Consider the following 26354-nt stretch of genomic DNA (forward strand, 5'->3'; position numbering starts at 1 on the left):
GCAAACCCTGAGGCCTGGCTGTTTCCAACTGAGCTCCAAGTGCCACATAAACTACATATCCCTGAAGGCTCTTCCAGCTACCTGTAGAGATATTACAGCGTTTTAATACCTTCTCTCTCTTCAAGATCTCAGTTCTCGTAGTTCTAAGGTGTGGACAAATGCCCTTTGCTATATTATCCCCAAAGCACAGAAGCTTTGCCCATTTTGTTTTACTTCACTGCTGGCTATTTTCTACCCCATGGATCAGCTGGTTGAGCAGCTTCTGAGCCCACCTTGAGGCAGGATGGAGAAAGCTCTGCTGACAGACCTGAGGCAGCACCAGCTGTCAGGGAGGGAGGGGAGATGGTGAGAACTGGGCTGGTCCTGCAGCACAGGCTGATTTGGAAAAGCAAGTGTTTGTCCATGGGCCTGTGCTCCCTGAGCAGCAGATGATTCTTCTGCCTATGTGCTACAAGTATGAGGATTAATGTGCTATTAAACATGAACAAGTGTGGCTGAATAAAAACCCCAAACAAACCAACAAATATAACCTGCTATAAAATGGAAACTGCGGAGGGGATGAAGCACTTATGAAGTTAATAAGAAAAAAAACAATAAAAAGAGAAATATAGAATCTATCTCTTAGTTCTAGTGATCTCAGTTGTCTTTTGGAGGTTGAATGTTTCCAAAGGAGCAGGATTTCATAGATTCATAGAATGTTAAGGGGTTGGAATGGACCTTAAAGATCATCTAGTCCCACTCCCCTGCCCTGAGCAGCGACACCTCCCACCAGAGCAGGTTGCTCAAGGCTCATCCAACCTGGCTGTGAACACTGCCAGGGTTGGGGCAGCCACAGCCTCCCTGGGCAACCTGTGCCAGTGTCTCACCACCCTCACAGCAAAAACTTCTTCCTGATATCTAATCTAAATTTCCCCCCTGTCAATTTGTACCCATGGCCCCTTGTCCTATCACTGCAGTTCCTGCAAATGAGCCATTTGTACATAGCTTCTGTCTTTTAAAATGTTTTGGGGTCAAAGTGGATTTGACAACAGCCTTTGCGACACTTATGCTATGCCAGAGCCTCCCTAATTAAATCTTTCAATTTTCACTTGCTATGCTGTTCAACAAACATGGCACATTAGTGGCAAAGCAGACAAGTCAGAAGAAAAGAGATTCTTTAGAAATTGCCACTCCAAGGGAGCAGGTCATTGCAGCATTTGAGCTGAGAAGGAAGATCTTCAGCCAGGAACAAGTGAGTGCCATGGCAGGACCATCACTTGCGTTGAGTAAAACCCAACACCCATTTTTAGAATTAGCTAACAGTCACTGAAAACTATTAGTATTATTCTCCATGTACCTATGGCAAGGCCACAGACATCTCTTCCTGGAGTTTTAATTCCTACCAACTCACACCTGCCCTGAAAGACACGGTGTAACCACCACCTTCTGGCCATTTAAGTATGTCCAACAGTACATGCATCAATCCTACTGAAACCAAAGGGACCTTAGCACATGCCTGAGTGTTCTGTGAAGCACAAATTCAGGATTCAGTTAAATATTTGCCTCTGTCCAAGGGTTTTGTTCAAATTCAGTGTCTGAAGATCCTAAAGGCTAACATCTTTTTCCCTGTCACATCAGAAACACAACTAGATTTGGTCTAAACCAAAAGGAAGCTCTGGCTTTGATCCAACCCAACATGACAAATGGACAGGGACAAAAGAGGATACTGATCATACCATGAGGCTCTTGGAGTCTGTTATTTATACTTAACAATGGCAAATACAACGTTCCAAAAATGTTCATGGATAGACAGACACAGACTTCAAACGTTGGGGAAAAAATATAAGAAATGAACTGTTACCACAAAAAAAAATCTCCAACCAAAACCAAAAACCAGCTGACTTCATCACTAGCTCTTTGTTTTTAAATGACACATGAGGAGTTTCTACTCTAACAAAGCCTGCTGTGAATTCTGGCAGTAAACTTCAGATTTGAAGAAATTTTATATAAATCCATAAGTTATATTTCTTTTCGTGTTAGGGGAAAATATTTCAAATGCAATAAAATAGCAGAATTCATGACTGTATAGTAGGCAACTTTTCATTGTTCAGGTTCAGTTGTACAAACCATAAACTGTTAAATTTCTCTAACAACTGGAAAAGTTGTGGGTATTTGAACTTACTTACCTGAATACTCATTTAGCAAATATTTTCAGATACAAGTCTAGATACAGAGTTATGCAATTTGAATATCAGTTTACACATAGTATAAATCCATGTTTGACAATATCAAAACCCCAACAAACACTGGGCCCTTCTTATGCTATTATCAAATATAATATATCACTGTGGGATAGCTGAGAATCATAGGATGCTAGTGTAGGCTTGTTTATTAAATTGGGTCACTTTTCAGACCTTCCAAATAGGAATACTAAACATTTGTTTTTCCCCTCAGGAGATTTGTTTGTTTTCCTCCTGCTTAGTACAGTCGTCATCCCAATTTCTAGTGAATTTACAAAAATATTTTTTTATCCAATAACCCCAGCAAGGTAAAAATAGGAGTTTTTATAGCAAATGATAAACAGGCTCACAGACTATGAGAGAAACTAAACTTATTTCAATTGCCATACATTCTCTACTGAATCACACACCAACAGTTCCTTTTTTTTTTAATGTGTGTTGCTGTCCACCTCAGACTAGCAGTTTTTAAGGTGCAGAAGCATCTTTCAAATATATGCATCTAACTTAATAATCAAGTTTCACACACTAGTGTCACATGCTTTTAAATTTACATCACCTGCCCATCAAAAGCTGTGTTAAATAACAGCACTAACTGAAACTGCATAACTCATCAGGAACTGCAGCACTTCTGACCCAGAGAACAAAGGGGTGCTCATGTGGTTCTTTATATTACTAGATATAATTTTCTGAGATAAGGAAAAGAAACAAACAAACAAAAAAAAAAACACATTTGAAAGAAGTTGCTGCACCTGCAAAAACACTCTTTAAGCTTACTATGAAATACAAAAAAGTGCACCCTTCTATATCTACATATAAAACATATTAGAAATAAAACTTGTGTAAAATGTTTGCTGTGCAAACTATAAAAAGTCAGTCAGTCAGTCCATTCTTCTTCCTAAGTGTTTTGCCACGCTCTCCTGCTTCCTACTGCAGAGAATCACTGTTATCCAAGACCAGCCCACTGATGTTTGTTGTTGAGAGGTCTCCTCCATCATCTTCTCCACTGTCTACAGACTCGTCCTCGCTCTGCCCTGCCATCATAACTTGCTGAACAGCCAAAGTAGCACCATCAGATGACAAAGACTGGAGACTGTCTACATTCATGTTGACTGGAGCTGTAATGGTTACAACAGCACCTGGAGAAGCACAATCATAGGACTTTAGCTTGGTTTCTTATCTAAATACATATTCATATATAACAGAACTCATTGCTAATCAACAGGAAGAAAACCTAAGGAACTATATTAAAATTAAAGCTATATAGGTTGTCAAACACTTAAATATCAGGAAATGCCAGAAGTAAGTTGGTCAGGAATCTTAAACTTAGCTGTGTTATGGACACGATCAAGTCATCACAAGAACATTTCTGCCAAGTATTCCAGCTTAATTCATTGCAGAAATATGGGGATGCTCACAGAGATTCAAGGTGACTTAAATGGATAAAGCTGTCCCCAGGTCTAGCAGAGACTGAGGGGAATTGCTACAAACTGGAAAGGAATCAGGCAGGAGGACAGAAAGGATGAACCTGAGATTAAAGCAGTTATTTTTCTTCCTGAAATCAAGTCCCTTTGTTTGATCTGATGCTAAGGAAGTTACTCCAGTCAAAGTCTTTGGAGGCTCTATTACATTTCTCTGCTCCTCATTGTTCAGACTCAAACACGTGAGGCACATGCAGAATTGCAGATGCTCAGCCACGAAACTGCAGCTGCAGCCCAATACTGCTGGTCCACCAGCACAGTCCTGATGTGCACACACACACTGAGAGAACTTAACTGTGCCTCAAAGTTGTACCTCTCAATTTGGGTCTGTTGTTTTGTAACTTTTGAAACAAAAGGAACAGTCTCTCACTGTAAATTCCGATAAAATTCTCCCCCCAACACAGAAAAATGGTTAAAGAGGGAAAAATTGACATATTTCTGTTGTTTTTCCCAGATTAAAACCACATTTATACTGAATGTCAAGAAGCTCCCATCCCCCCAGAGGCATCAAACCCTTCCCCTCCCTGTGACAGAGGAATTAACTTTGTTATCCATGGTTTAGCCAGTTCTTACCATCTGACATTGTGAGCTCGTTGGATTGCTGCTGAGCCACTCCTGAGGCAATGGAGTCAGGCCAGAACCTCTGAACAGGTCGGTTCTGAGCTGTTTTCTTCTTTGTTTTTGGAGTTTCTGAACAACTGGAGTCCAGCATTGGCTGCAGAATTCGCCTTCTAGCATTGATAAACCTGAACACAATTGAAGGTAAGAAGTGCTTAGGACCAGTTGGCTGTGAACTCTCTCTCAGACTCACAAAGTATGCAGTGAAGAAAAAATGAGGAGTATAAAATCCTCTCCCTCTCAGCTGAGTCTGACATTCTTTTTAAAGTGTAGAACTGCTCCTAGAACACTTTGATTTTGGCAAACAAGCTAAGAAAGCACTTCTATTACTTTGCAGCACTTCTTCCCCCACCTCAGAAGGAAAAATTCTCCAGACAACATGACAGATGTACACTTCAGGATCTTATTAAAAACTAAGCACCAGGTCAGAAAGCTGATACTGCTCTCATTAGGGTTCACCTCAAAACTAGCCCCTGCCTAACCTAGTTTGTTTGGTCTGGTTTTGTTTACTTCCTTGTGCTGTGGCATTACTTATTTTACAGGCTCCCTGGCTTTCCAAGGTCTGGCTCCTGATCCAGGAGACAACAGCAAATGATTTTCAGATCTTTCCTAATTCCTTTTAGTTGCCTGATTTTCACTAGTTTGCTTTGCCATGCTAATTGCTGCTCTTTCAAAAAAAAATGACATTTAAATCATGTCTCAGCTACCAGCAGTTAACAGAATTAACTTCAGTGGAGCTGGGACTGAGGGTAGCATCCCTAAATCTGACAAGACGCACCTTTACCTGCAATGCAAGGAGTAGAGTGCACCTGGCAGGTCCATATGGTGTAATACAATGCTCTGCAAAGACAGTAGTCTGATCCCAGCCCACAGAGCTCCATGAACATTTAAATCATGTCTCAGCTACCAGCAGTTAACAGAATTAACTTCAGTGGAGCTGGGACTGAGGGTAGCATCCCTAAATCTGACAAGACGCACCTTTACCTGCAATGCAAGGAGTAGAGTGCACCTGGCAGGTCCATATGGTGTAATACAATGCTCTGCAAAGACAGTAGTCTGATCCCAGCCCACAGAGCTCCATGACTACATGTCACACAGGCACAGTTACACTGCTCCACTTTTGGATCCAGAGTTCTGTCACTATCTTGAGTATTTCCTCACTAGACCCCTCTGCAGCCACACAGCCAGGGTCATCTTGGAAATCTGAGGACTTGTGGACTTGGCTGCAATAGTTTTAGGAACCAATGCCATGAGATGAATAGGTGTGTGCTGACACCTTCCCTCCTCTCTTCTGCAGGGGCAGGTGACTTATCTTGCACCTCCAGTGAAGGTGAGACATGCTAAAACTTGTTGAACCTTGAACTAGGGTAGCTGAGGTGCTGCCACTCTCCATTCAGACATCACTGCTCAGAGAGAGCATCGTTTGATTCAAGGGCAGAGTAAATATCTGTTGACAGTAACTTCTTAATCATTTGCAGCCCTGATTACCAGAGGACACGTTTCAGAGCTTCAGGTCACTAAACACCTTTAAAGTTCGATTTCTTTACTTGCAGAAGAGACATGAGAGTACTTCCACCTCTCTCAGCAACAGAACAGAATGCAATTCCTTCATGTTCAAAAGCTCTGAAGTCCTTATATAGTATAAATGGCACTTCATGTTCCATGAAGTCCTTATATAGTATAAATGGCACAAGTATTATTATACCTCACAAAAATAACATGCCTGTGTGTCAGAGCATAACTCTTGCATTTCTATACATATTTTGTAACATATGTAGAACAGTAAGTTCAGCTCCAGGTTATGCTCTTCACTCTTCCTATGTTGTAAGCATGTGGAGACAATGACAGGCATTTCATAAGGCATGAAGTCCTTATATAGTATAAATGGCACAAGTATTATTATACCTCACAAAAATAACATGCCTGTGTGTCAGAGCATAACTCTTGCATTTCTATACATATTTTGTAACATATGTAGAACAGTAAGTTCAGCTCCAGGTTATGCTCTTCACTCTTCCTATGTTGTAAGCATGTGGAGACAATGACAGGCATTTCATAAGGGTTTTGCTCTTACCAATTGTTCACCTGGAGTAGTGTCAGATTTGTTTGTGCTGCAATCTGTTTCTTCTCGTCCTCTGTCGGATATGGATGCTAAAAAGAGGCCAAAAAAGCAAACAAAAAAGGCATAAGCTTGTTTCATCTCCTCATCAAAAATAAGGCCTCCTTTATTACAGCTGATTAAAGCTGCTCCTCATCAAAAATAAGAACTCCTTTATTACAGCTGATTAAAGCTGCTAGATTAAGATCATCTGACTCATTAAAAAACAAACTTTAAAAAGCTCACAAACTTTTATAGATAAAAATAATTTAACAAAGAGTGCTTTACTACACACAAGTGATTTTATCCTTGCAAGTGTCTGTGATACCATTAAACTGCTGATGTGTAATTCAGAAGAAAAAGCTTCTCATGGCTGACAGTGCTCATTAAACAGTGTGATCCCAGGGCAGCACAGCATGTGATAATATCTGATTAGTTATGCTGTCTAAAGGCAATGTCATATGAGAGTACTGATAAGTACTTTCTAGTTAAATAAAGCTGCTCTGAACTAATCAGATGAAGAGTGTATGTAACATAAGAAGTGCACATGCAGTTTCCCTGTATCAGTTTTCTGCCATAAAACTGTTGTAAAAGACAAAGTGTCAATCAACTAAACACTGTAATATAAATTGAGGCCTATTTATCCTTTTAAGTTAAGTATTTATGCCAAGCAGAGACATTCTATTGAGAGCACAAGTAGATAATGACACACTTAGTACATTAGAAGGTTTGTTGGAAAGGAGAGAAAGAGAATTTGAAATTCTTCCCTGCAAAAAATACCAAACCCAAAACACCACAAAACACAGATGAAACTGTTTTCCCTTGTGCCATAAACCAGAGAGCACCAATTTCTCCACACAATGAAAGGAAAAAAGGTTCCTTTTAACAATGTGTATTGAGACCATGAACTACAGATGTAACACACTTATTAAAATAATAATAAAATCGACTGACATTAGGCTTTGGAACTGCTCCAAATGACTTCAGGGGAAACTGAACTGAGATTACATAAATGACAACAGAATAAATTCACCTTCTTTTTGAAGCAAAATTGTAAGAGACCACATAAAAGAGTTACATAAAGAACTGTGACTCCTGCTTACATTCAGTCCTTACCCCTATGTGCTGAAAGAGCCAAGACCTCATCACATTTGTGGCGTGCTTGGGAAGAACTCCTCTTTTGTTTTTTGATGAGCCATCATCTTGATGCAAGATGCCTAGATCTTGGTTTAATTGCAACTGAAGCTGCACATGTAATTTCAGAAGAAACAAGGCAGTTAACACAGTAATAGTAGCTCTGTATCAATGAATGCACAACTCATTTATAGAAGGAATGAAGAGAAATTAGGCTTGAATATCACTGTGTGCAAACATAAACAACTATGGAGGCTGTAAAATAGGACTGATTTAAGACTAAACCCAAGGATAAAGTAAAATTAATTATTATGCTAGAGCTGCAAACAAAGATTCTAAAGATCCCAGTAAATAAATTCATCTAAATTCTCAAAGAACAAGAAGATGTATATGGTAGAACCTATAATTCACTTTACAACACTCTTACAGCTTCCTAGATATTCAAATTTCTCTCTTTGCTTTTCCCTTCCTATGGATACATCAAATCATTTGCACATTGGTTATCTGAACACTTGGGAATAACATTCTGAAATGCTTATGCAGAAATAAGAAACAGCACTTAAACTGCATGCAAGATTCTATTTCAGACAATTATAACTGAAATCATCCTAAATCAGATTTTTCAGGCAAACTGGAGCAATCTCTTAAGCCAATCATTATGTCTGTGTCCTGTATGGAACTAGTTTTAAACAGGGTTTAAGCTATTAAATTACACAAATTATCTATTTGGAGCATACTTTTATTTCCAAAATAATGTTTTACATTCTACATAATTTGCTTATATATGGAGGCTTTATAATGACCTTTCAATAGCTCTTCCCAGAGTTTTTTCCCTACCTCCACAGCATTCTGAAACACTGAAAAAGAAGAAATTGAAGAAGGGTTTTCTATGGGTGACAAGGAATGCAAGTCCAACCCTATGCATAGGTGTCTGTGAAGATTCCTACTAACATCAAGAGCAGCCACAGATGTATAAAGAAGGTTAAGTCATAGAATCACAGAATTTAAGGGTTGGAATGGACCTTAGAGATCATCTAGTCCCAAACTCCTGCCCTGGGCAGGGATACCTCCTCACTAGATCAGGTTGCTCAAGGCTCATCCAGTCTGGCCTGGAACACTGCCAGGGCTGGGGCAGCCACAGCCTCCCTGGGCAACTTGTGCCAGTGTCTCACCACCCTCATAGGGAAGAACTTTTTTCTCACATCCAACCTAGACTTTCCCTCCTTCAGCTTGAACCCATTTCCCCTTGTCCTCTCACTGCAGTTCTTAACATAGAGTCCCTCTCCAGCTCCTTGTTGGCCCTTCAAATACAGAAAAGTTGCTCTGAGCTCTCACACAGTCTTCTCCAGGCTGAACAGCCCCAACTCCCTCAGCCTGTCCTCACAGGGGAGATGCTGCAGTCCTCTTAGCAACTTCGTGGCCTCCTCTGGACTTGCTCCAACATTTCCATGTCCTTCTGATGTTGAGGACACCAGAACTGTGTGCAGTATTCCAGGTGGGGACTCATGAGAGCAGAGAGGAAGAATCAATTCCATATACCTATACTTCTTTCAGGGTATGAAATAATGAACCAAATGTGAGGATCTCCCATAGTCTCAATTGACTATCTTGAAGGTTTTACAGGAAAATGCTTCTCAAAATAGATAAACTCTCAAATACATACAGTTTCACAGCATTAGTGATTGCCATCATGATGAAAAGTCAAATTTCTGACATTAGCAGTGTGGCACCACAATGCAATGCCATCAGTCTATCCAGCCATACACATAGGTCAACCATGAGAAAAGTTTTAATCCTTGAGAAAGTGTCTATTTAATTCAGAAGGGGTTTGGTTTGGTGGAGGGATTTTTGTTTGGTTGGTTTAGGAGTGGATTTAATTTTAGTTTGTTTCTTTTCCTTTATTTTTTTTAATTCCATATACCTATACTCTTCTGCCATCAGTAAAGAAAGATATTGAACAGGAGCTATGATGACCTGCTGTGGCAAGGAAGATCTGTCTGGGAGCTTATACCATGTTATACAATAGCAGTGCTTGCATTGATCTTACATTAGTCATTCTGTGTGTGCACACAGAGCTCATCCTGACAATGTGTCAAATTTAAACCAAACCTCTTAAACCCACTGAGACTTCTCTGAACCCAGAATGCTGTTCTGTGAAGCCCATGAGACACACCTGAGAGTTCTGGATCCGAATAGTCCCAGGTGATAGTGCTTGTGTCACCACTTGACCTTGTGGAGTGACCACAGTGACTGGCTGATACACTGTCCCTCCTTAAAACAAAACAGCAACACAGATTATAGGTGAGTAAAAGCCCTTCAAGGATTATTCTCTTTAAATACATCAGCACTGCAGACAATACAAGAGTTTGGTAATGTATTAACTGTTCTTTTCCTGTAAGCATGTAAGATGTGCTCTTTGCTATGCCAAATTTTTCTGCCAAAACTGTATGAAATTTGACTATGTTTCCCCATATTTTACTCCTTCAAAATCTATTTTCAAAGGAATATTCTGAAGGGATTATCAGATTGTAAAATTCATTCTGTTTTTACTGAGCTATCTCAATAAGGGTATCAGGACCCAAACCACACTGATGTGTGTCCAGTGGCCAGGGCAGGCAGGTGGGTTTGTTCTACAACTGCTTTAAAGCAAGATAAACCATGTCATCTCCATACAACAGTAGGACAACAAGGACATCAAGGATTACACAGAGTTGTAGGTGTGGTTCCAAACTCCAGGGAGCATGAGGCAGCCAGGAAGTGCAATATTTTAGGTAATGCATGTTCCAGTCAAACAGAATTCCTTTGAAGGGGAAAAAAATGTCTCTGTAGTCTTTGTAGTGTTGTACAGAAAGATCTCTTAATACCTATATGTAACTGCCACTCACATAGACATATGGTAGACATATAAATTAAAACATTCATAAACCAGTAAAGCACTGATTGTATTAGATCAGCTTCCCAGGAATTAGAGTTAAGACACAATTTGTAAAGTATTTCTCTATTTCCTGTAACAATTGTAAGAGAAACCAACATGAAGAGCAAGGTGCAGTTGTTTTTATGGTGTCATACCTGCCACTGTTGCCATAGTTACATTTCCCTGCTGCAATGCTGATGCTGGCACCATAATCCCTTGGGGACTGAGTGTGCCTGCAATGGCACTTGGAATTTGCTAGAAAAATAAAACAATTAGTGGCTTGCATCTTTCAATTATCTTTTTTTTTTTTTTTTGTCAGGAGATAAAGCATGCTCGTATGTTTTTGGTTCTAAAAATACATTTGGAGTTTAATCACAGGATTACCTTCAAAGAGAAAGAGACTTCATTAGAGGTTCATCATTACCTACATTAACTTTCTCATTATCACCAACCATTACCTTTGAAAACCCTCATGAAAGCAACTGCTAGAAAAGATGTAAAACCATCTTGAGAAATTTTAGTTCTAGGAATATAAATAGGAAGAGAAGCAGCTTCCAAAGGCACAAGGGAACAAGGACAGATGAAATGACCCTTAATGCTCTGATTACAAGCATCAAAGCTTTAGAATTCTAGTTATTACCTCAATTCCTTCAATTTCAAAGTAATGTATTCAGTATTCGAGCTGCCCAATATGTTTTATTCTGGTCAAGATAGTTTTACTGAGCCCTGACCGTGCAAACTCTGACACATTCCTTAATATGCACAAAAAATCTCTTTTGATAGCCAATGCAAAACTAGTCCCTCCTGTCTCTACAGAACACTGTAACAGACATACAAACCCCATCTTTTAAAGGTTGTTTTTGTCTGTTTAGAATCTCCTTTTCACACTTCCAGACACTGAAACCTAGGTAAGGTGTCCAGAAAGTGAAGTTTAAAAGACATTAAGGCATTTCTGAATACACAACATCAGACACCTGCGTAAATCAGGGAAGGGCCATCCCCTAAGACTCAGCACCTAGCAGGTACTCAGGTGTCAGGGGTCACCTTGCAGCACCTAACAGCAGAAATATCAGCCATAACATACAAACTGTTGTCAATTAACTGTTGTCAATTTACTACCCAAAAAATCAAATTGGTTATTGCATTTAGGCAATGTCAACAATAGATAAACTGAGGTTCACACGTATAGAAATGAGTCCTGTTCATACCTACACAGTTATCCAAGGTGACAGGCAAGGTCAGACATCTCAAATATTGCAACTGTAATCCATCAGGCACTGACTATTTGTTCCAGAACACAGATTGTGTATAAAATCTATCAGCCATCTCAGTATTTACTGAAGCAGACCAGACTAGGGAGACCTTCTTAACATGGAAGTTTTTTTATTCTCTTGTTTCCTAACCTCTTTCCAAGAAAACAGCAAATCCAGGCTATTCTGAGTATCTCCACCTGCTAAAAAAAAAAATCAGGAAGATAGACAATATGTTCTGGCACACTTCAACCAATTTGTCCATCAGGCAGTGGCACACAGGTGTGCACAAAAGAATTTAAAAATAGCTCTTGCTACTCTTAATAACTGATTTGAGAAAGCAAAGGAAACTGCAGAAACTCTGTTTGCAAACCAACAGCAATAGAAGTGTAGCTATAACTTCCTAAGGAAATCTAAGCGGAAGATAGACAATATGTTCTGGCACACTTCAACCAATTTGTCCATCAGGCAGTGGCACACAGGTGTGCACAAAAGAATTTAAAAATAGCTCTTGCTACTCTTAATAACTGATTTGAGAAAGCAAAGGAAACTGCAGAAACTCTGTTTGCAAACCAACAGCAATAGAAGTGTAGCTATAACTTCCTAAGGAAATCTAAGCAAAACCACACTAAACTGTATTTGAGACACACCTGAGATTGCACAGGTGAGTAAGGACTTCCAGGCTCTCCACTTAATAGAGTTTCACTGTTCATTTTTGTCTTCAGGCAGGCAATGTAACGACTACAGAAGTCCTTGCAGAGTTCATTAACCTTTTCTAGCTCCAGCAGATGGATACGAAGAACTTGGATTGCTTTTACCATCTAAGAGAGAGAATTGGAAAAAAAATTAGAAGACAAAATAACTGTTCATTCTAAAAATATTTCATGCGAGACTGAAGCAAACACTACTTTGCAGTAACAAAGATCATCCAATTAAAGCAGAGTGACTAATTAAGTGTGACCATTATCCTCCTGAAATATGAAAGAACATGTTTACACACAAAGTCTTTATCCTTCCACTGCATAAGTGAACTACCACACCAGGGAAACAGAACAGGACAGCAATATCTTTGTCTCTGACACCTCAGGAAGACAGAGCACAGTTAAGGTGTTCACAGGGCACAGAATGAGTCTGCACATCCCTGTGATCTTTAATCCCATCATACAACTCTGGGTCATACACACACAAGACTTAAAGTGATGGAAAATAATCCCATCCACACATATGATTTGGAAAGCATAGTTGGGACAGGCTTGGCCTGCAGTAATTGTCCTGAGCTCTACAAATCAGAAATATCAGGTTCAGTTCCACATTACAACCTGACCCAAGAAAACCAAAGGTGTACAGATGAGTTTGAGACACACTGAGAAGACTCTCCTGTGACTAAGCATAAATTTGTCACACAGACTGCTAGGGAGGGTGAAAAGTACAGGAAATGACCTGCCATCTCACCTGGAACAAAAACACAACAGCATTTCTTTTTCAATAAAATTAGAATAAAGCTTTGTCACATCCTGCAACAAGGCTTAAAGTAATCAACCAATTCTTCAGTCCCAGAGCTTTTAAGTTCCTCTGCAACTGTGTGTCAAAGATTAACAACTCTCAGGCAATGTAAGAACTTTCAGGTGAGAAGACTTCCTGAAATATAAAACATGAAATGAAAAGCCCTAAACCCAATAAAAACCCACTATGTTTAAACAAAAATCAAAGTACAGGAGATGTGTACGTGATGAGAATACTTATCATGCTTACTGTGAGAAAAAGTCTCGTAAGCCTGGATAACCATTGGTATTACATACTGCATAAAAATAGCTTAGGTGATTGGAAGGGTCATGGCAGAAGATCAAAAGCTAAAACCAAATCCAGATGGTCTAAATTTTCATGTAGCAGTAGGAAATCCAGGACATTCAAATATGTACAGAACACACTGGCAAAGTAATTACTCTATTTTTTATACAGCATGACATCCCTAACACTTACTTGTTGTGTTAGATCTCCAGGAAAAAGATACTTTGCTTTTATGAAACTGAGTAATTATGATTTGGAAACATAGTGCAGACCTTGAGTTTAGCATTATTTGGAAAAATGTGTCCCATATGAAGAGTCATTCACCTGACCAGAGCACTGAATCCAATGACCAGAAATCACAGAATGGTTTGGGTTGGAAGAGACCTTAAAGATCATCTAGTTCCAACCTCTGCCATGGGCAGGGACACCTTCCACTAGACCAGGCTGCTCCAAGTCCCATCCAGCCTGGCCTGGAACACTTCCAGGGATGAGGAATCCACAACCTCTCTGGGCAGTGCCTCACCAGACTCACAAGCAAGAATTTCTCCCTAGTATCTAATCCAACCCTACTCCCTGTCAGTGTGAAGCCATTCCCTGTGTCCTGTCACTACAGGCCCTTGTCAATAGTCTCTCTCCATCTTTCTTGTAGGTTCCCTTTAGGTACTGGAAGGCCCCAGTTAGGTCTTTTCTCTTTTTCAGGCTGAACAATCCCAATTCTCTCAGCCTTTCCTCACAGGAAAGGTGCTCCATCCCTCTAATCATCTGAGAGCTTATAAAGTAATCCACCTATTACTTCTAACTAAAGAAGCCAACTGGGTGTGCTCCCATCTCCACCAGGATGACTTTAGCTTTGACTGTGGCAGATCTTTTCCCTGTTTTTCCAGCAGAAGGTATTCCAGTTGTATGACACTCACCCAGTGCAGACAACTGTATGTTAAAATAAACAAGATGAAAAAAATAGAGGTGTTATCAAAAAAAAAAAAAAAAAAGAGGAAATGTAATTTCTTCTCAGGGCTGAAAAAAACCCCAACCCACATACATCTTTAAAAGCACAGTTGCTGAGCTGGAAATTTGAGGCTGTTGATCCAAATTAATATCTGGTAAATCTTTTGACCTTTGACAGCAAAAGCCTTTGAAATAATAAGTGCCATGACCCAGCACTGAGGCGTATAAAGTAGTGATGTTCTAAACCAGCCCAGGTTGCTGTTTAAACTGTGTTTAAGGACCTTTAAACACAACCAAGTTAATCTACTCAAATTTAATGAGATTTTAACACAAAACAAAGGTCATCTGTGTCTGAAGATACAGTTTCACAGACAAAAGGCTGAAACTAGAAAATTCTTCATGTGTGACAGATCAGCACATTGCACATACATTAGTGAGTGCTTTAAACATTCAGCTAAAACTGAGGTAAGAAAACTATGCCTTACTTACTTATCAGCATGTGTTTCCAGAAAAATTACAAGTCCTTTCTTAAGCTTAGACTTAGTTTCAAATGGATAATTGATACCTGAAGTGAAAACTGAATTCAAGTCAAAATTAAGCACAAACCAAGAACCAGTAACATTACCCAGGTTTCTGCTGAGCCACACACAGCCATACTACCCTTGCAGGAAGCTTTGCTACTGTGGTTAGAAGGCAAACAAAACTTCATAAACATGCCATGCCTGTCAGCAGGACTTACTAATTCATTTACAACTACACTAATTGTGCCCATATGGCTCCTGCTCTCTTGCAGCATGGCTGGACCAAACTTACATGCTAGCAGCAGTTTACTTTTTCCTTAAGACTAAAAAAAAATGGAGAGCTCCTGATAAAAATCACCCACATGCTGAACAAAAGTAGTACAAAGAAGTGTTTTCAGACAGGTCACAGCAGCACTAGTATTTTATTCATGTGTTCTTGTAAGGCACAACTTAAAAATCTACAACATGTTGCTATTTAGTGCTACTGGACAGAATATGCCACAGAACGGTGACTTTTTATAACTCAGTTGATTCAGCCTTTTCAGCTGCAGAAATAAATCTGAAGCATCACTTTGGAGAAATGCACAAAGATGGAACTAACCATGAGTCATATGTATATTCACAGAATCAGAATGATTTGGGTTGGAAGGGACCTTAAAGATCATCTAGTTCTAACTCTTTGCCATTGGCAGGGACACTTTCCACTAGACCAAGTTGTTCAGAGCTCCATCCAACCTGGTCTTGAACATTTCCAGGGATGGGGAGTCCACAACTTCTCTGGGCAACCTGTGCCAGTGTCTCAGCACCCTCACAGTGAAGAAGAGACACCTTCCACTCTTGTTGAAACTGCTGTAAATAAAGGCAATGGCAAACTATTAAGCAGAGAAAGAAAGTTATTGAAATACTTCCAGTTCTTGCTAAAGCTGCAATCTAGAGCATGTTCACATATAAATATATCATATATTAAATTTGGAGACATCTTTAGCCCTAAATGTGCTTCAGATTATGCCTGTGTCCTGTCTTTACAGTGCCTCAGGCACGTGGTGCAGAGGGCACAGAACACAGATTACACTGCCTTGGTCATAACCCCAGCTCACCTTCGTTCACCTAAAACACAGAGCCACAGTTTTTCATGGACTCCAAAGCACAGAACAGAAACAGATAGCAATACATATGTGGACAACATACACAAATGAATCTCTATATCCTGACACCTAATCTTCTCACTCAAATGGCTTTTCATTTGCAAAAAACCCCAAGCAATAATAATATGTACATTCACAGCTCACCTACCTCCCTGACCCAAATCCTCCTGGGATGATTTAGGTCTTCGGGGAAGAACACAAACTGTGGGAGAGGGGGGTACTTAGTTTTCATTTGTTTTGGTTTGATAACCTCTCTCCCCTATTCTGAGTCCCCAGCTACAAGACACAGCCAAGAAAGGTAAGACTAGAAGCTTATGAGACAGTTTGGCATATTACAATAGCAGAACACTTGTCAGAAATGCCAAAGTGGCTTGTTCAGGCAAGAATATTAAAAAGACATCAGCTGGATTCACCACTACAGCTCTGTCTGACACAGCTAAGAATTCAATAGGACAGTCTTTGAGAAGAGGGTACTGAACCAAAAATCCTTACCCCAAACGAAACAAAAAACTCGGGGGGGATCTTCAAAAAAGGCACTGAGTGTCCTGTGCAAATACAAAAGTGAGAGCAGATTTAACACTCCTTGTTTTGTATGGTTTCTAGCCTTGGCAAAGCCATAAGTAACTGCTCTGACTTCACAGCTAACTCTGCTTTGTGCAGGAGGTTGGACTACAGATCTCTTGAGTTTGTAGTCCAACCTGAATCATCCTAGGGTGCTAGGAATGTGGGGAATATTCCCACCCATACAGGGGAAGAGCTAAGTCTGAACAGAAGCTACACAAGAGGTAGGAACCACCCTGAGGCAATGTGGTATTTCTGCAGTGTCTGGGTTAACAGTGAGCAACAAAAAGTGTTAAGTAATGAATGTCAAAAGACATGATGTAACCTGTGAAAAGCTCTAAAAAACTGTCTGCAAGCACTTGTGCTGAACTGCTTCTTAGCCATGGAGGAACCTGTCTGTGTAAGTCCTAAGCACAGAAGATACTAATGGAGAATAAAGAGAAGTCTGGTGCATTGGTTCATCCTAAGATCTGTTTTATCTGTGAAAATGAAGCAGAGATGGCAAAGGGTAAGAGGCAATGGGTATGGAGCTCCAACAGATGATACTCCATGTTATGGGGACACAGCTGAGCATGTTCTCTAAAAGAAATGTGGGCACTTTGGAACCTCTGGCTAGCAATACAGACCACCGAAACCTGGTTATTAACAGCAAACACGTCTTCTGATAGTGATGCCTGAGAGAAGGACTCCCTGCTCCACCCTTCTAACTTGTTCTAGTTAGCAGTCTGCACTACCTTCTCCTTTCAGGTGAATGGCTGATTGAACATTGGACTCAAAAGGGGAGGGACAGCAAGGACAGAAGACATAAATGTGCACAGTAGAGTCCCTCTCCACTAAAAAGAGATTTTTAATCTCTATAAAAATGTATCATTTACGTGACACAAGGCAGAAAAAAACTGCCCAGCCACAGCCTTCTCTGTGCAAGCACCAATATTTCAAGCTGAAAAACAGACTGAAAACCATACTAGGCAGCTCACAGCTTGACACAAACTCTTCTGCTCATTGCCCCTGACAAAATGAGCAGCCTGACAGAATGTCAGCTGTTCAGAGTTCCCAGCCTCCAGGACAGGCACAGGACAAGCTGCACTCAGGTTTCATGTGGTATCTAGTAATAGAAAGTCACAGCTAACAATGTGACCACAGACCAGGAGTACAGTGCCAAAGATTTCCGATTTTGCAACATGGTTCCAGTTTAAGACAGTCCTGACCTCAGCAGCCACAGAATCCAAGACATAAACAAGTACTTCCTCATCCACCTCAAGCAAAATCAGCCACATTTGTGAAGCCCATCAGCAAAGGTGAATTACCACATAAACCAAGAGGCTTTGTCACCACCAAAATCACCAACAGGACAATTGACAGGAAGGACTATCGCAACACAGCAGACCCACTAGACCTCACTAGATCAGGTTGCTCAAGGCTCATCCAGCCTGGCCTTGAACACCACCAGGGCTGGGGCAGCCACCACATCCCTGGGCAACCTGTGCCAGTGTCTCACCACCCTTAGAGTAAAAAACGTTTTTCTCACATCCAATCTAGACTTTCCCTCCTTCAGTTTGAATTCATTACCCCTTGTCCTATCACTGCAGTTCCTAAGATGAAGCAAATAACCTGAGGCTTAGCAGGTTAGCAGACCTGCTTCATACAGAACAGAACTAACTCTCATTTTGGAGGAAAATATTGAAGGAAAGTATATTCAAAACAGGGGAAACCACAGCTTCATCACAGGAAGGGCTTCCAGAAAGCCTAAAGGAGTCAATGACATGTAAGAAAAAATCTGTATGTTAAAGAGCTTCTAAGCTCTTCTCCCACATTAACTCTGATTAAAAAAACACTTGGAAAAATTCACACCTATTACATGTTTTTGATAAATATATGTTATACACTTGACATTCTAAAATTGATTTGCAGAGTCCACCTGGCTATGGCAAAGGTGTATTTCTGTTTGTCTCCAAAACACTGATCTCAGCCAGCTGAGAATGGGAAACAACTGTGAAGGGCTCAATGCATGTTTGCAGATGAAAGGGAAAAAAAGAGGTGAGAATAAATTTTAAAAATATGTTTCTCAGCATTAACATAAAGAAGGATCTCCCACAGGAAGAAAAACATGAGGAGAGACTATAAGCACCAGTTAAGACAAGAAATTAGGAAAAAGAGGCAAATGTGGTGATTGTTTCAGAAATACACCAAACTGCTTATACTTACCAAATTATCAGTTTCTGGATCTTCACAGAAGAAAGGTTTTCCTTCTTTCTCCTGCTTCCTTACAAAGTTTTCAATATCTACATCAAAACTAGCAGAAGTTGTGCCTTCTGAGCCTTGTGTAGACTGTTCACATTTTTCAAATAATAGTGCTAACAAGGGAAATAGTGGGTGCCTAGAAAAGAAGTTTAAATACAGGAATAAGTATTTTCACTTATGTGGATACCACTGAAAATTAAGACATTTAGGTCACAGGAGGTCACAGTCACTCATGTCAGTGTGACAATTGTTGGAAGAGGCTGCACAGAACACCATCACTGGCTATAGCAAAATATGATAGAAGTTCATTTTCCTTTTGGTTTGCCACACTCTGGAGGCAAATGCAGCAGTAAAACACACACATATTTAAATAAAGAGAACCATCACAAGCTAAAAACCTCTGATTAATTCACTGCAATTGAATGGTAATAGATACATTAATACAGTGCATGAGAAATGGGGATTAGGATTCACAAGAAGGATGAATACAGATTTAAATGAAATCTGGTAAAATTCACTTATTCTGTAATATAGGAGATATTTATACACCACAAATAACTTCACAGAATTGAGAACAGTGTCCAGGCTGTACTCAGAGGCCTCCTGTGAAATCACATGTTGAGATGATTTTGTTAGCACAAGTCTGTGAATGACTGAATACATCTTTCTGCTTCAAGTTGGATTTTTGGTGTTTTGTTTGGGTTTTTTTACCTGAAAATCAGTAATAATTCTGACTTTTTAAAGAACCTCAAGTGAAAGATCACTTCAACTCCTCAAAACCTAGCAAACTCCTTAGAATAGCACTTAACACTGAAAAATCTCAAATTAGTGTGTTTATACATCAACATTTAATCCCTTTCGAGCTAATTACTGGGTAGCAGATTGTTATTGCTACAGAAAAGAGAGTAAAGATTGACCTAATTACAATCAAAATAAAATCTCACGTTAAAGACAAAAACTACAATATAACACATAGTGACCACAGTTCAACAGTCTAAGCAGCTTGACAAATTTTTCAGCCATCCTTAGAATATCTACAGGATGTTCTGTAACTCTGCTGAAACTGAAGAATCCCACAATCTAGGGAAATTTTTTCCTTGGCTGATGTCTGACAGTGAAGCTAATTTGGTCTCATTCTTTCCCTGCAAATTACAGAGACAGCCAAGAAGATCCTCTGATTTTCAGCTACTTATTATTAATTATTAACAAAAATAAATCCTCTATCCTTTCCCCTTCAAAAGACAGAACACAAGTCCATTACTACCTGTAAATGGCCTGCTTGTCTGCATCCATTGGAGTCTGAGATTCTACGGGGGCAGGACTCACCCCTTCTGCATCGGTCTCAGAGCAGTTGGGATCTTGTTCAGTTTTTAACTCTGTTACTACTTGCATCTGCAGGAAAAGAGTAAGTTGTAAGTAAATCTGTAGAGGCTTGACATAAAATAAGTGCACTGTTTTCTAAAGAAAGAGCTGTGCAAAAGGGCTACTGAATTGCCAGAAGGTTGGTGTGACTTGGCAGTGACACAAAACGTCACAGCAGCAACAAAACCTCTCTTTTAATCCTTGACACTTCTTGATGGATAGTGTAAAGGTCAATTTAAATTTCAGCACTTGGCTTTAAAAAGGGAGTGACAGATATTAGTAAATTGTTAGGGCATTCTGTCTCTGAAGTGGCTATTTTTGGGATAGGCTGCAGTGTATTGCTCAAAAACGTTCACAGGGATGTCTGCATCAAAGTACTTTAGCATAAAACCCATGGAAAGAGAACTTTCTCCTCCTAAGTTTTCTTTCTTATTTCTTACTGTACATCATATCAGGAGACTGAAGATCTTCAAGTTTTTCTTGTCAATTAAAATGCATATTTTCTTTAAAAAACCTGAAATATTCTGTGTCACTCCAATCCTCCAGAAGAACAACCTCCCCTGACCTTTACCACTCAAACTTACACACTGTATCAACCAATTACTTTAGGAATATCAAGGTGCTGGAGGAAACAGCAGTAACTGCTTCTACAGGTCCATTTAACACAGAGTTACACAATGTGCTACCACTGGGAAAGCAACATAGAGCCACAGCTTCCACTGAGCACCTCCTAAACTGCACAAGGTGCCTGGTAATGCCTTTGGGATGCTTTGAAAGTGTGGGAAGTGCTTTTCCTATCACCTCCAGCTGCATATCTTTTGGACTAAAAGATCTTAAAGGAACCTGAAATGTTGAAGTGCTAGTTTCCACCTCCAACCCAAACTCCTTGGTTTTCTCCCTTTTGAGCACCGGGAACATCTGTATTAAGACATGAAATCACTGCAATATTTTTTCCTGCTTCTCTAACAAGTTTTATCCCTAGTAGAGCACAGACACTGCTCTAGGTATCTCCAGGCAGCCAGAACTGACAGCTGCTTAGAGGAAGTGAATGGAATGCAATCCTCTGCTCTTTTCCCATCAGATATATGTACCCCATAACTCACAGGAAGACAGGAGAGCTGCCTTCCAGAAACTGCTGGAGAACCTGACTCTGACATATTTAATCAGAAGCAGAAGAGTTTATACTATTCTGAACATGAAGTCTGGGAGAACCAAAAGGTTTATGCTTTATTACCTGTTGGGGCCAAGCCATATCCTAGCCAAAATAGAAACTGGGAAAAAACAGCATCTTCTACCCCACAGAGCATCCTGTCTTGAAAAGAGCTTCCTCAGCCAGCAGAGATGATATTTAAGCCAGAATGCTTGCAAAAAGAGATGCAACTAATGGACTAATTTCTTGGCTAATGACAGGAAGGAGGAGCAAATTAAAAGGGGATGACTCATACAAGTGATTACAAATGTTCAGCCATCCATCTGCACAGTTTGAAGGCAGAGTATGTTCAGTTAGGGTTCTATCTTACCAGGAGGAGGAAACAGCTCACTTAAAACTGCAGGTTATTCTCTGTGGGTCATTTCCAAACTACAAAAATAGCAGCACCCAAATTTCCTGACTGTCTTGGTCACTGAGAGCTTGAAATACAGAACAAATGGAAAGGAAAAGCTCTCTCCCAATCTGTGATTTAGAAAAAAAGCATGTTTTACTTTCACTGATGTGCCACAGGATGGGAATAAAGTCAAATATGTAAGGTGGGTGAGAGGGGAGAAAGAAATTAGAATTTCAATGAAAGAAACAAACAACAAAAATTAATAATCCCAAACTGTGTTCAAACAAACATCTGATTTCATAAGAGATGGGAAAAGTTTCTGGTTTTCCTCTGACTGTTCATCATTGTTGCCATCTGCTGACAGAAGAACTTGTATTTACTGCTCAAGGCTGACACAGAGGAATGTAAAAAATGGGTCTTCAGAGCACAGGTCACTGTGTGACTTGTCTCCAGTTAACAGTATTTTAATTTAGCCATTCGAATTGTTGCAATATACAACTTGTTGTACAGAAAAGAAACATCATGACCAGACATATCCGAGGATGTTTCATTATTCCAGCTGTTTGCTAACAGAAATAAGAAACTGGAATCCCTCTGAGCTGCTCTCCAGTTATCAGTTCTCATCAATAACCTCATTAAAATTAACTATATTACCCATTTTCAACCTGCAGCATAATTGCATCAATTTAAATGTAGTCAAAGTAGCATATAATTCTAGATAACTCATTTGATGTTTCATTTGCTCCAGACCAACAAGTCTATGACTGTGTAAACATCATCTCTCTCTGGTAACTGCAGACACATAGGAACACTGAAGTGTCTTATACACAGAATATTATGGATGTTCATTTGACTTTCCTAAAAACCAGAACATCACAGCACACAAAGAATTGAGAGCAGATTCAGAAGCAAACCCCTTATCTAACCATTCTTCCAGAAGTTAAGCAAAACCATCCAAAGATTAGCTAAGCCACTTATAAGTATTTGAGTACTAAAAATAGCTGCTTATCACTTTCAGTATCTTCTTTACAAACAAGAACAGATATTTAAAGAAAGCCAAAGCAGACACTAAGGAAAAAGCAATTACTTCTTTTCCTCTTGCTAACTGTACTTAGTTCCTAGAGCCAGAAAAACACACCCACCTGTTGTCCATCTTGATAGTTGTCTATACTTAATGTCTGTGTTGCCATCATGGTTAATAAAACGTTGATTATGTCAAATCATCATAAGTGTGAACCAATATTCTTTAAAGAAAAAAAAAAGTCAGTTACAAAAGTGACCACTTAGAATCCAGTTCTAAAAGACAGAGAAAAAAATAAGGGAAACAAATTAAGGTTTCATGCTATGTTAAGGGGTTGAAATGGACTTTAGAGACCCTTTAGTCCCAACCACCTCCCACCAGAGCAGGTTGCTCAAGGCTTTATCCAACCTGGCTGTGAACACTGCCAGGGTTGGGGCAGCCACAGCCTCCCTGGGCAACCTGGGCCAGTGTCTCACCACCCGCACAGGGAAAACTTCTTCCCGATTTTATGCACATCTCTCCCCAAAAGATCAGTGAGTGTATTGACAAAGATTGTTACATGCATATTTGAACAACAACAAAATTCAGTTGGAAAATATAATAGGTTTTATCAGCAAAAACTTCATTGCAGCTTTTTATATGTTAAGGTAAAATTATTAATAAGAGGTTGAGGTTCCTTTGCATACACAGACTTGAAGTGAACTTCAGTGTTTATTCTTGCACTACTGAATGAACTTTCTAAGGTAACACATGAGCTGTTCCTGTGTTTTGAAAAACACCCTGAGCATTACAGTAACTGAAATATTAATACTTAGAACTGATGAACCAAACGTCAAAAGAGTTAAGGAATACTCTGTGCACTTAGGAGTCTGAATCCCACACTCAGCCTTGGGGCCTGAAATTTCTTTCAAGACTGAAGTCAAAAATCATTGCTGATACCATGAATCTTCCATCCAAATCATTTAAGGCTCAACAAAGCATGGCACAGCATCTAACAACTTTTAAACAATGGGGCCCACGTGATTATAAAGTTTCAAAAGTGACCTAGGAATCTGGAAGTTTCATTTTCAGTGGCATTTGATACTTTGGGAAATACTAATTACCACAGGATTTAAACCCAAGTAAATATCCTCATGTTGTTCCCTTTAGGATTAGCTGCAGTTTGGTACTCAGATGAGTTAAACATTTTTGAGTTAGACTTTGCTAATTTAGTAATTTAAAAAATAAATTAGCAAACCACCAGCAGCAGATAGAGTTTATCTATCAAATTACTAATGGACATCTCATTTTCTTGTCAGACTTGCAGCCATTACAACTGAAATCACCTAACTCATTACACTATTACCATTAACTATTACCACAGAAGTCAATTTTCCTTGGCACGTAGGAGTCCTAATGTTTAACCACTATTAAAAAAAAATCCCTATTAAAAAAGAAGTCAGAGCTCATGTCTTGAAAAAGATTACACCCAGGTATTAATTCCATGTTTTCTACTTCCACTTATGTCAGTATTGAAGAATTAAATTGTAGAGTATTCACCAGTTTCAGATCTGAAACAAACCCTTTTTTCTTTGTAATGTGTTCAACCACTGCACGTTGTACAACTATTTTGAAATCTTTCAATTTTCAAATATTTTAATCTTTCATTTTAAATCTTCACCATTGCTTATTACTACTGCATAAGAGCATTCTTAAGAATGATTTTTGCATTTCTGGATATTTTCCCTTACAGATTATAATAGTCTCAAGTAAGTGTTTCATTTTGGAAGCACAGGATAAATTACAAGATTCCTTTCTCTGCTAACAGTTTCAGGCACAGAGACAAACCAAACTCCTCAGGACAAACCTCAAGCCTTACTTTGTATCAAGTTCTACTCAGAGTGTGAGTCCTAAGCAATACTGCAATTTTAAAATTCTTTTTCAAAGACTTTACAAAAGCTTCTTTTCAAACCTCTTTCAATGCTAGAGAAGTTGACCAGGATGATGTAAGCATGAGCTGCATTTACAAACTAGGTTGTATCTGTCTTTACAGAACATCAGCATCTCTTTCCAGTGAGGAGTGGTGAAGTTCTTTGGCAGAAATGAGGAAATAAGAGGTAAAACAGTCGCAGAAGAGGAAGAATGTCTTGGAGGTTGCAAGGATGTGAGATCACATTAGCAGCACAAAGAACAACGTGGAGAGGGAGGCAGCAAAGATAACACATGTAAACTGGCAAAGACAATAGGACATGGCAAGAATTTCTGGAGAACAAGACAAGCTGGACCAACCCTTCCTTCCAGATTTCCATGAGGAATAGATGTTCTGCAGTGGGAAGGCCCTTAGGCCATACAAAAGAAGAAAGGAAGTCCACGGCTTTGAGCTAGATCCATAAGTTATTTCCTCTAGGACTTTTGCCCTGTTTTCTCCCAGGGGGACAGCTGGAAAGAAATCTACATGGGAATATCCTTTATTTCCCATAAAAGCTTCCCCTCTGACTTACAATTACAGTAGAAAAAGATAAAGCTATTAGGCAAGATAGGAACTGATGAGGTTTAGTGAAGACAACTACTGCAAATGAAGAAGAACAAATTGAGCTAATCACACACTTAAACTGAGGCAATTAACTGAGGAATTACTTTGGTTCACTCAAAAGAAACATCTCCTCATTATCCAGTAGTGGTAAGAAACAAACTATGTTAAACTTTGAGAAAAATAACTGAAAAGGTATTTACACATTTGGCTTTTATAACCTAATTCAGGGTACAGCATCCAGTTCTAGTTAGCAGATACAGAGGCTCAGCAGATGTTCATCCTGCAGACAGCAATGGGAGATGAGGCTGGTATAGCTCCCAGATGTTCATCACTACCACCCTGCCAGAGCTAATTACTTCCACAGCTCCACCACTGAGCTCACAGAACACGTGGATGCTTTCTGATCCCTCTTACATCGAGTCAGTCAGGCTAGTTCAGCCTCTGATAGAGGTGGCTATGATGGAAACCAGCTGACTTTGGCTGCAGCACATTGCTGTGCACTCATACAACCTCTGCTCTTGGCTGACCTATTCGTGTGGCAATTTCTGGCTCATGTGTGGTGATTCTCCACTCACAGCAGGACCATCTTTTTCAGCAGCACAGCTATACCTTAGGCCATATAGTATTGGGTATCTGAAGTGAACTGAAGAACATATGACTTCTGGACCACTTAGATTTCAAAATGCCAATTATTCTGTTAAAGGGATCAAGAGCAGAAGGAGAACTGTGCATTTGTGTTACATTCAAAGAGTTGCAAATAACAAAAATAACCCCAGGGTGAGTCAGCCAGTCTGCTTCACACAGACAGAACTAACTCTCATTCTATTTATTTTGAAAGCAAAGTGTGTGGAAAACCCAAGGAAATACTTAAAGTCATGTAAGTGGAAGCTGATGCATGAGCTGCAATCAGAAACTCCACTGATACCTGTGGTGAAAGGCAAAGCATAAAAGCATTGTGCTCTGCAAAGCAAATCAAAGGGAAAAACAAAGGCAAGCCCTTAAT

At 39.6% G+C, this 26354-nt stretch overlaps 1 protein-coding gene across 1 annotated transcript; it reads right to left on the bottom strand.

Annotated features, from left to right (window-relative positions):
• Window positions 1-2652: 2652 nt before the first annotated feature.
• PKNOX1 (PBX/knotted 1 homeobox 1) lies at window positions 2653-23061 on the bottom strand. Its single transcript, XM_009084760.1, has 10 exons — window positions 22961-23061; window positions 20177-20304; window positions 18877-19048; window positions 12362-12532; window positions 10617-10716; window positions 9721-9818; window positions 7530-7658; window positions 6390-6466; window positions 4271-4443; window positions 2653-3355 (listed from the first exon to the last, which is right to left on the bottom strand). The coding sequence occupies exons 1-10, from the start codon at window positions 23009-23011 to the stop codon at window positions 3144-3146; spliced, it is 1311 nt and encodes a 436-aa protein (XP_009083008.1). The 5' UTR covers window positions 23012-23061; the 3' UTR covers window positions 2653-3143.
• Between the last annotated feature and the right edge of the window lie 3293 nt (window positions 23062-26354).

This window comes from Acanthisitta chloris, unplaced genomic scaffold, assembly GCF_000695815.1.
Source record: "Acanthisitta chloris isolate BGI_N310 unplaced genomic scaffold, ASM69581v1 scaffold6841, whole genome shotgun sequence".
Classification (NCBI taxonomy): Eukaryota; Metazoa; Chordata; class Aves; order Passeriformes; family Acanthisittidae; genus Acanthisitta; species Acanthisitta chloris.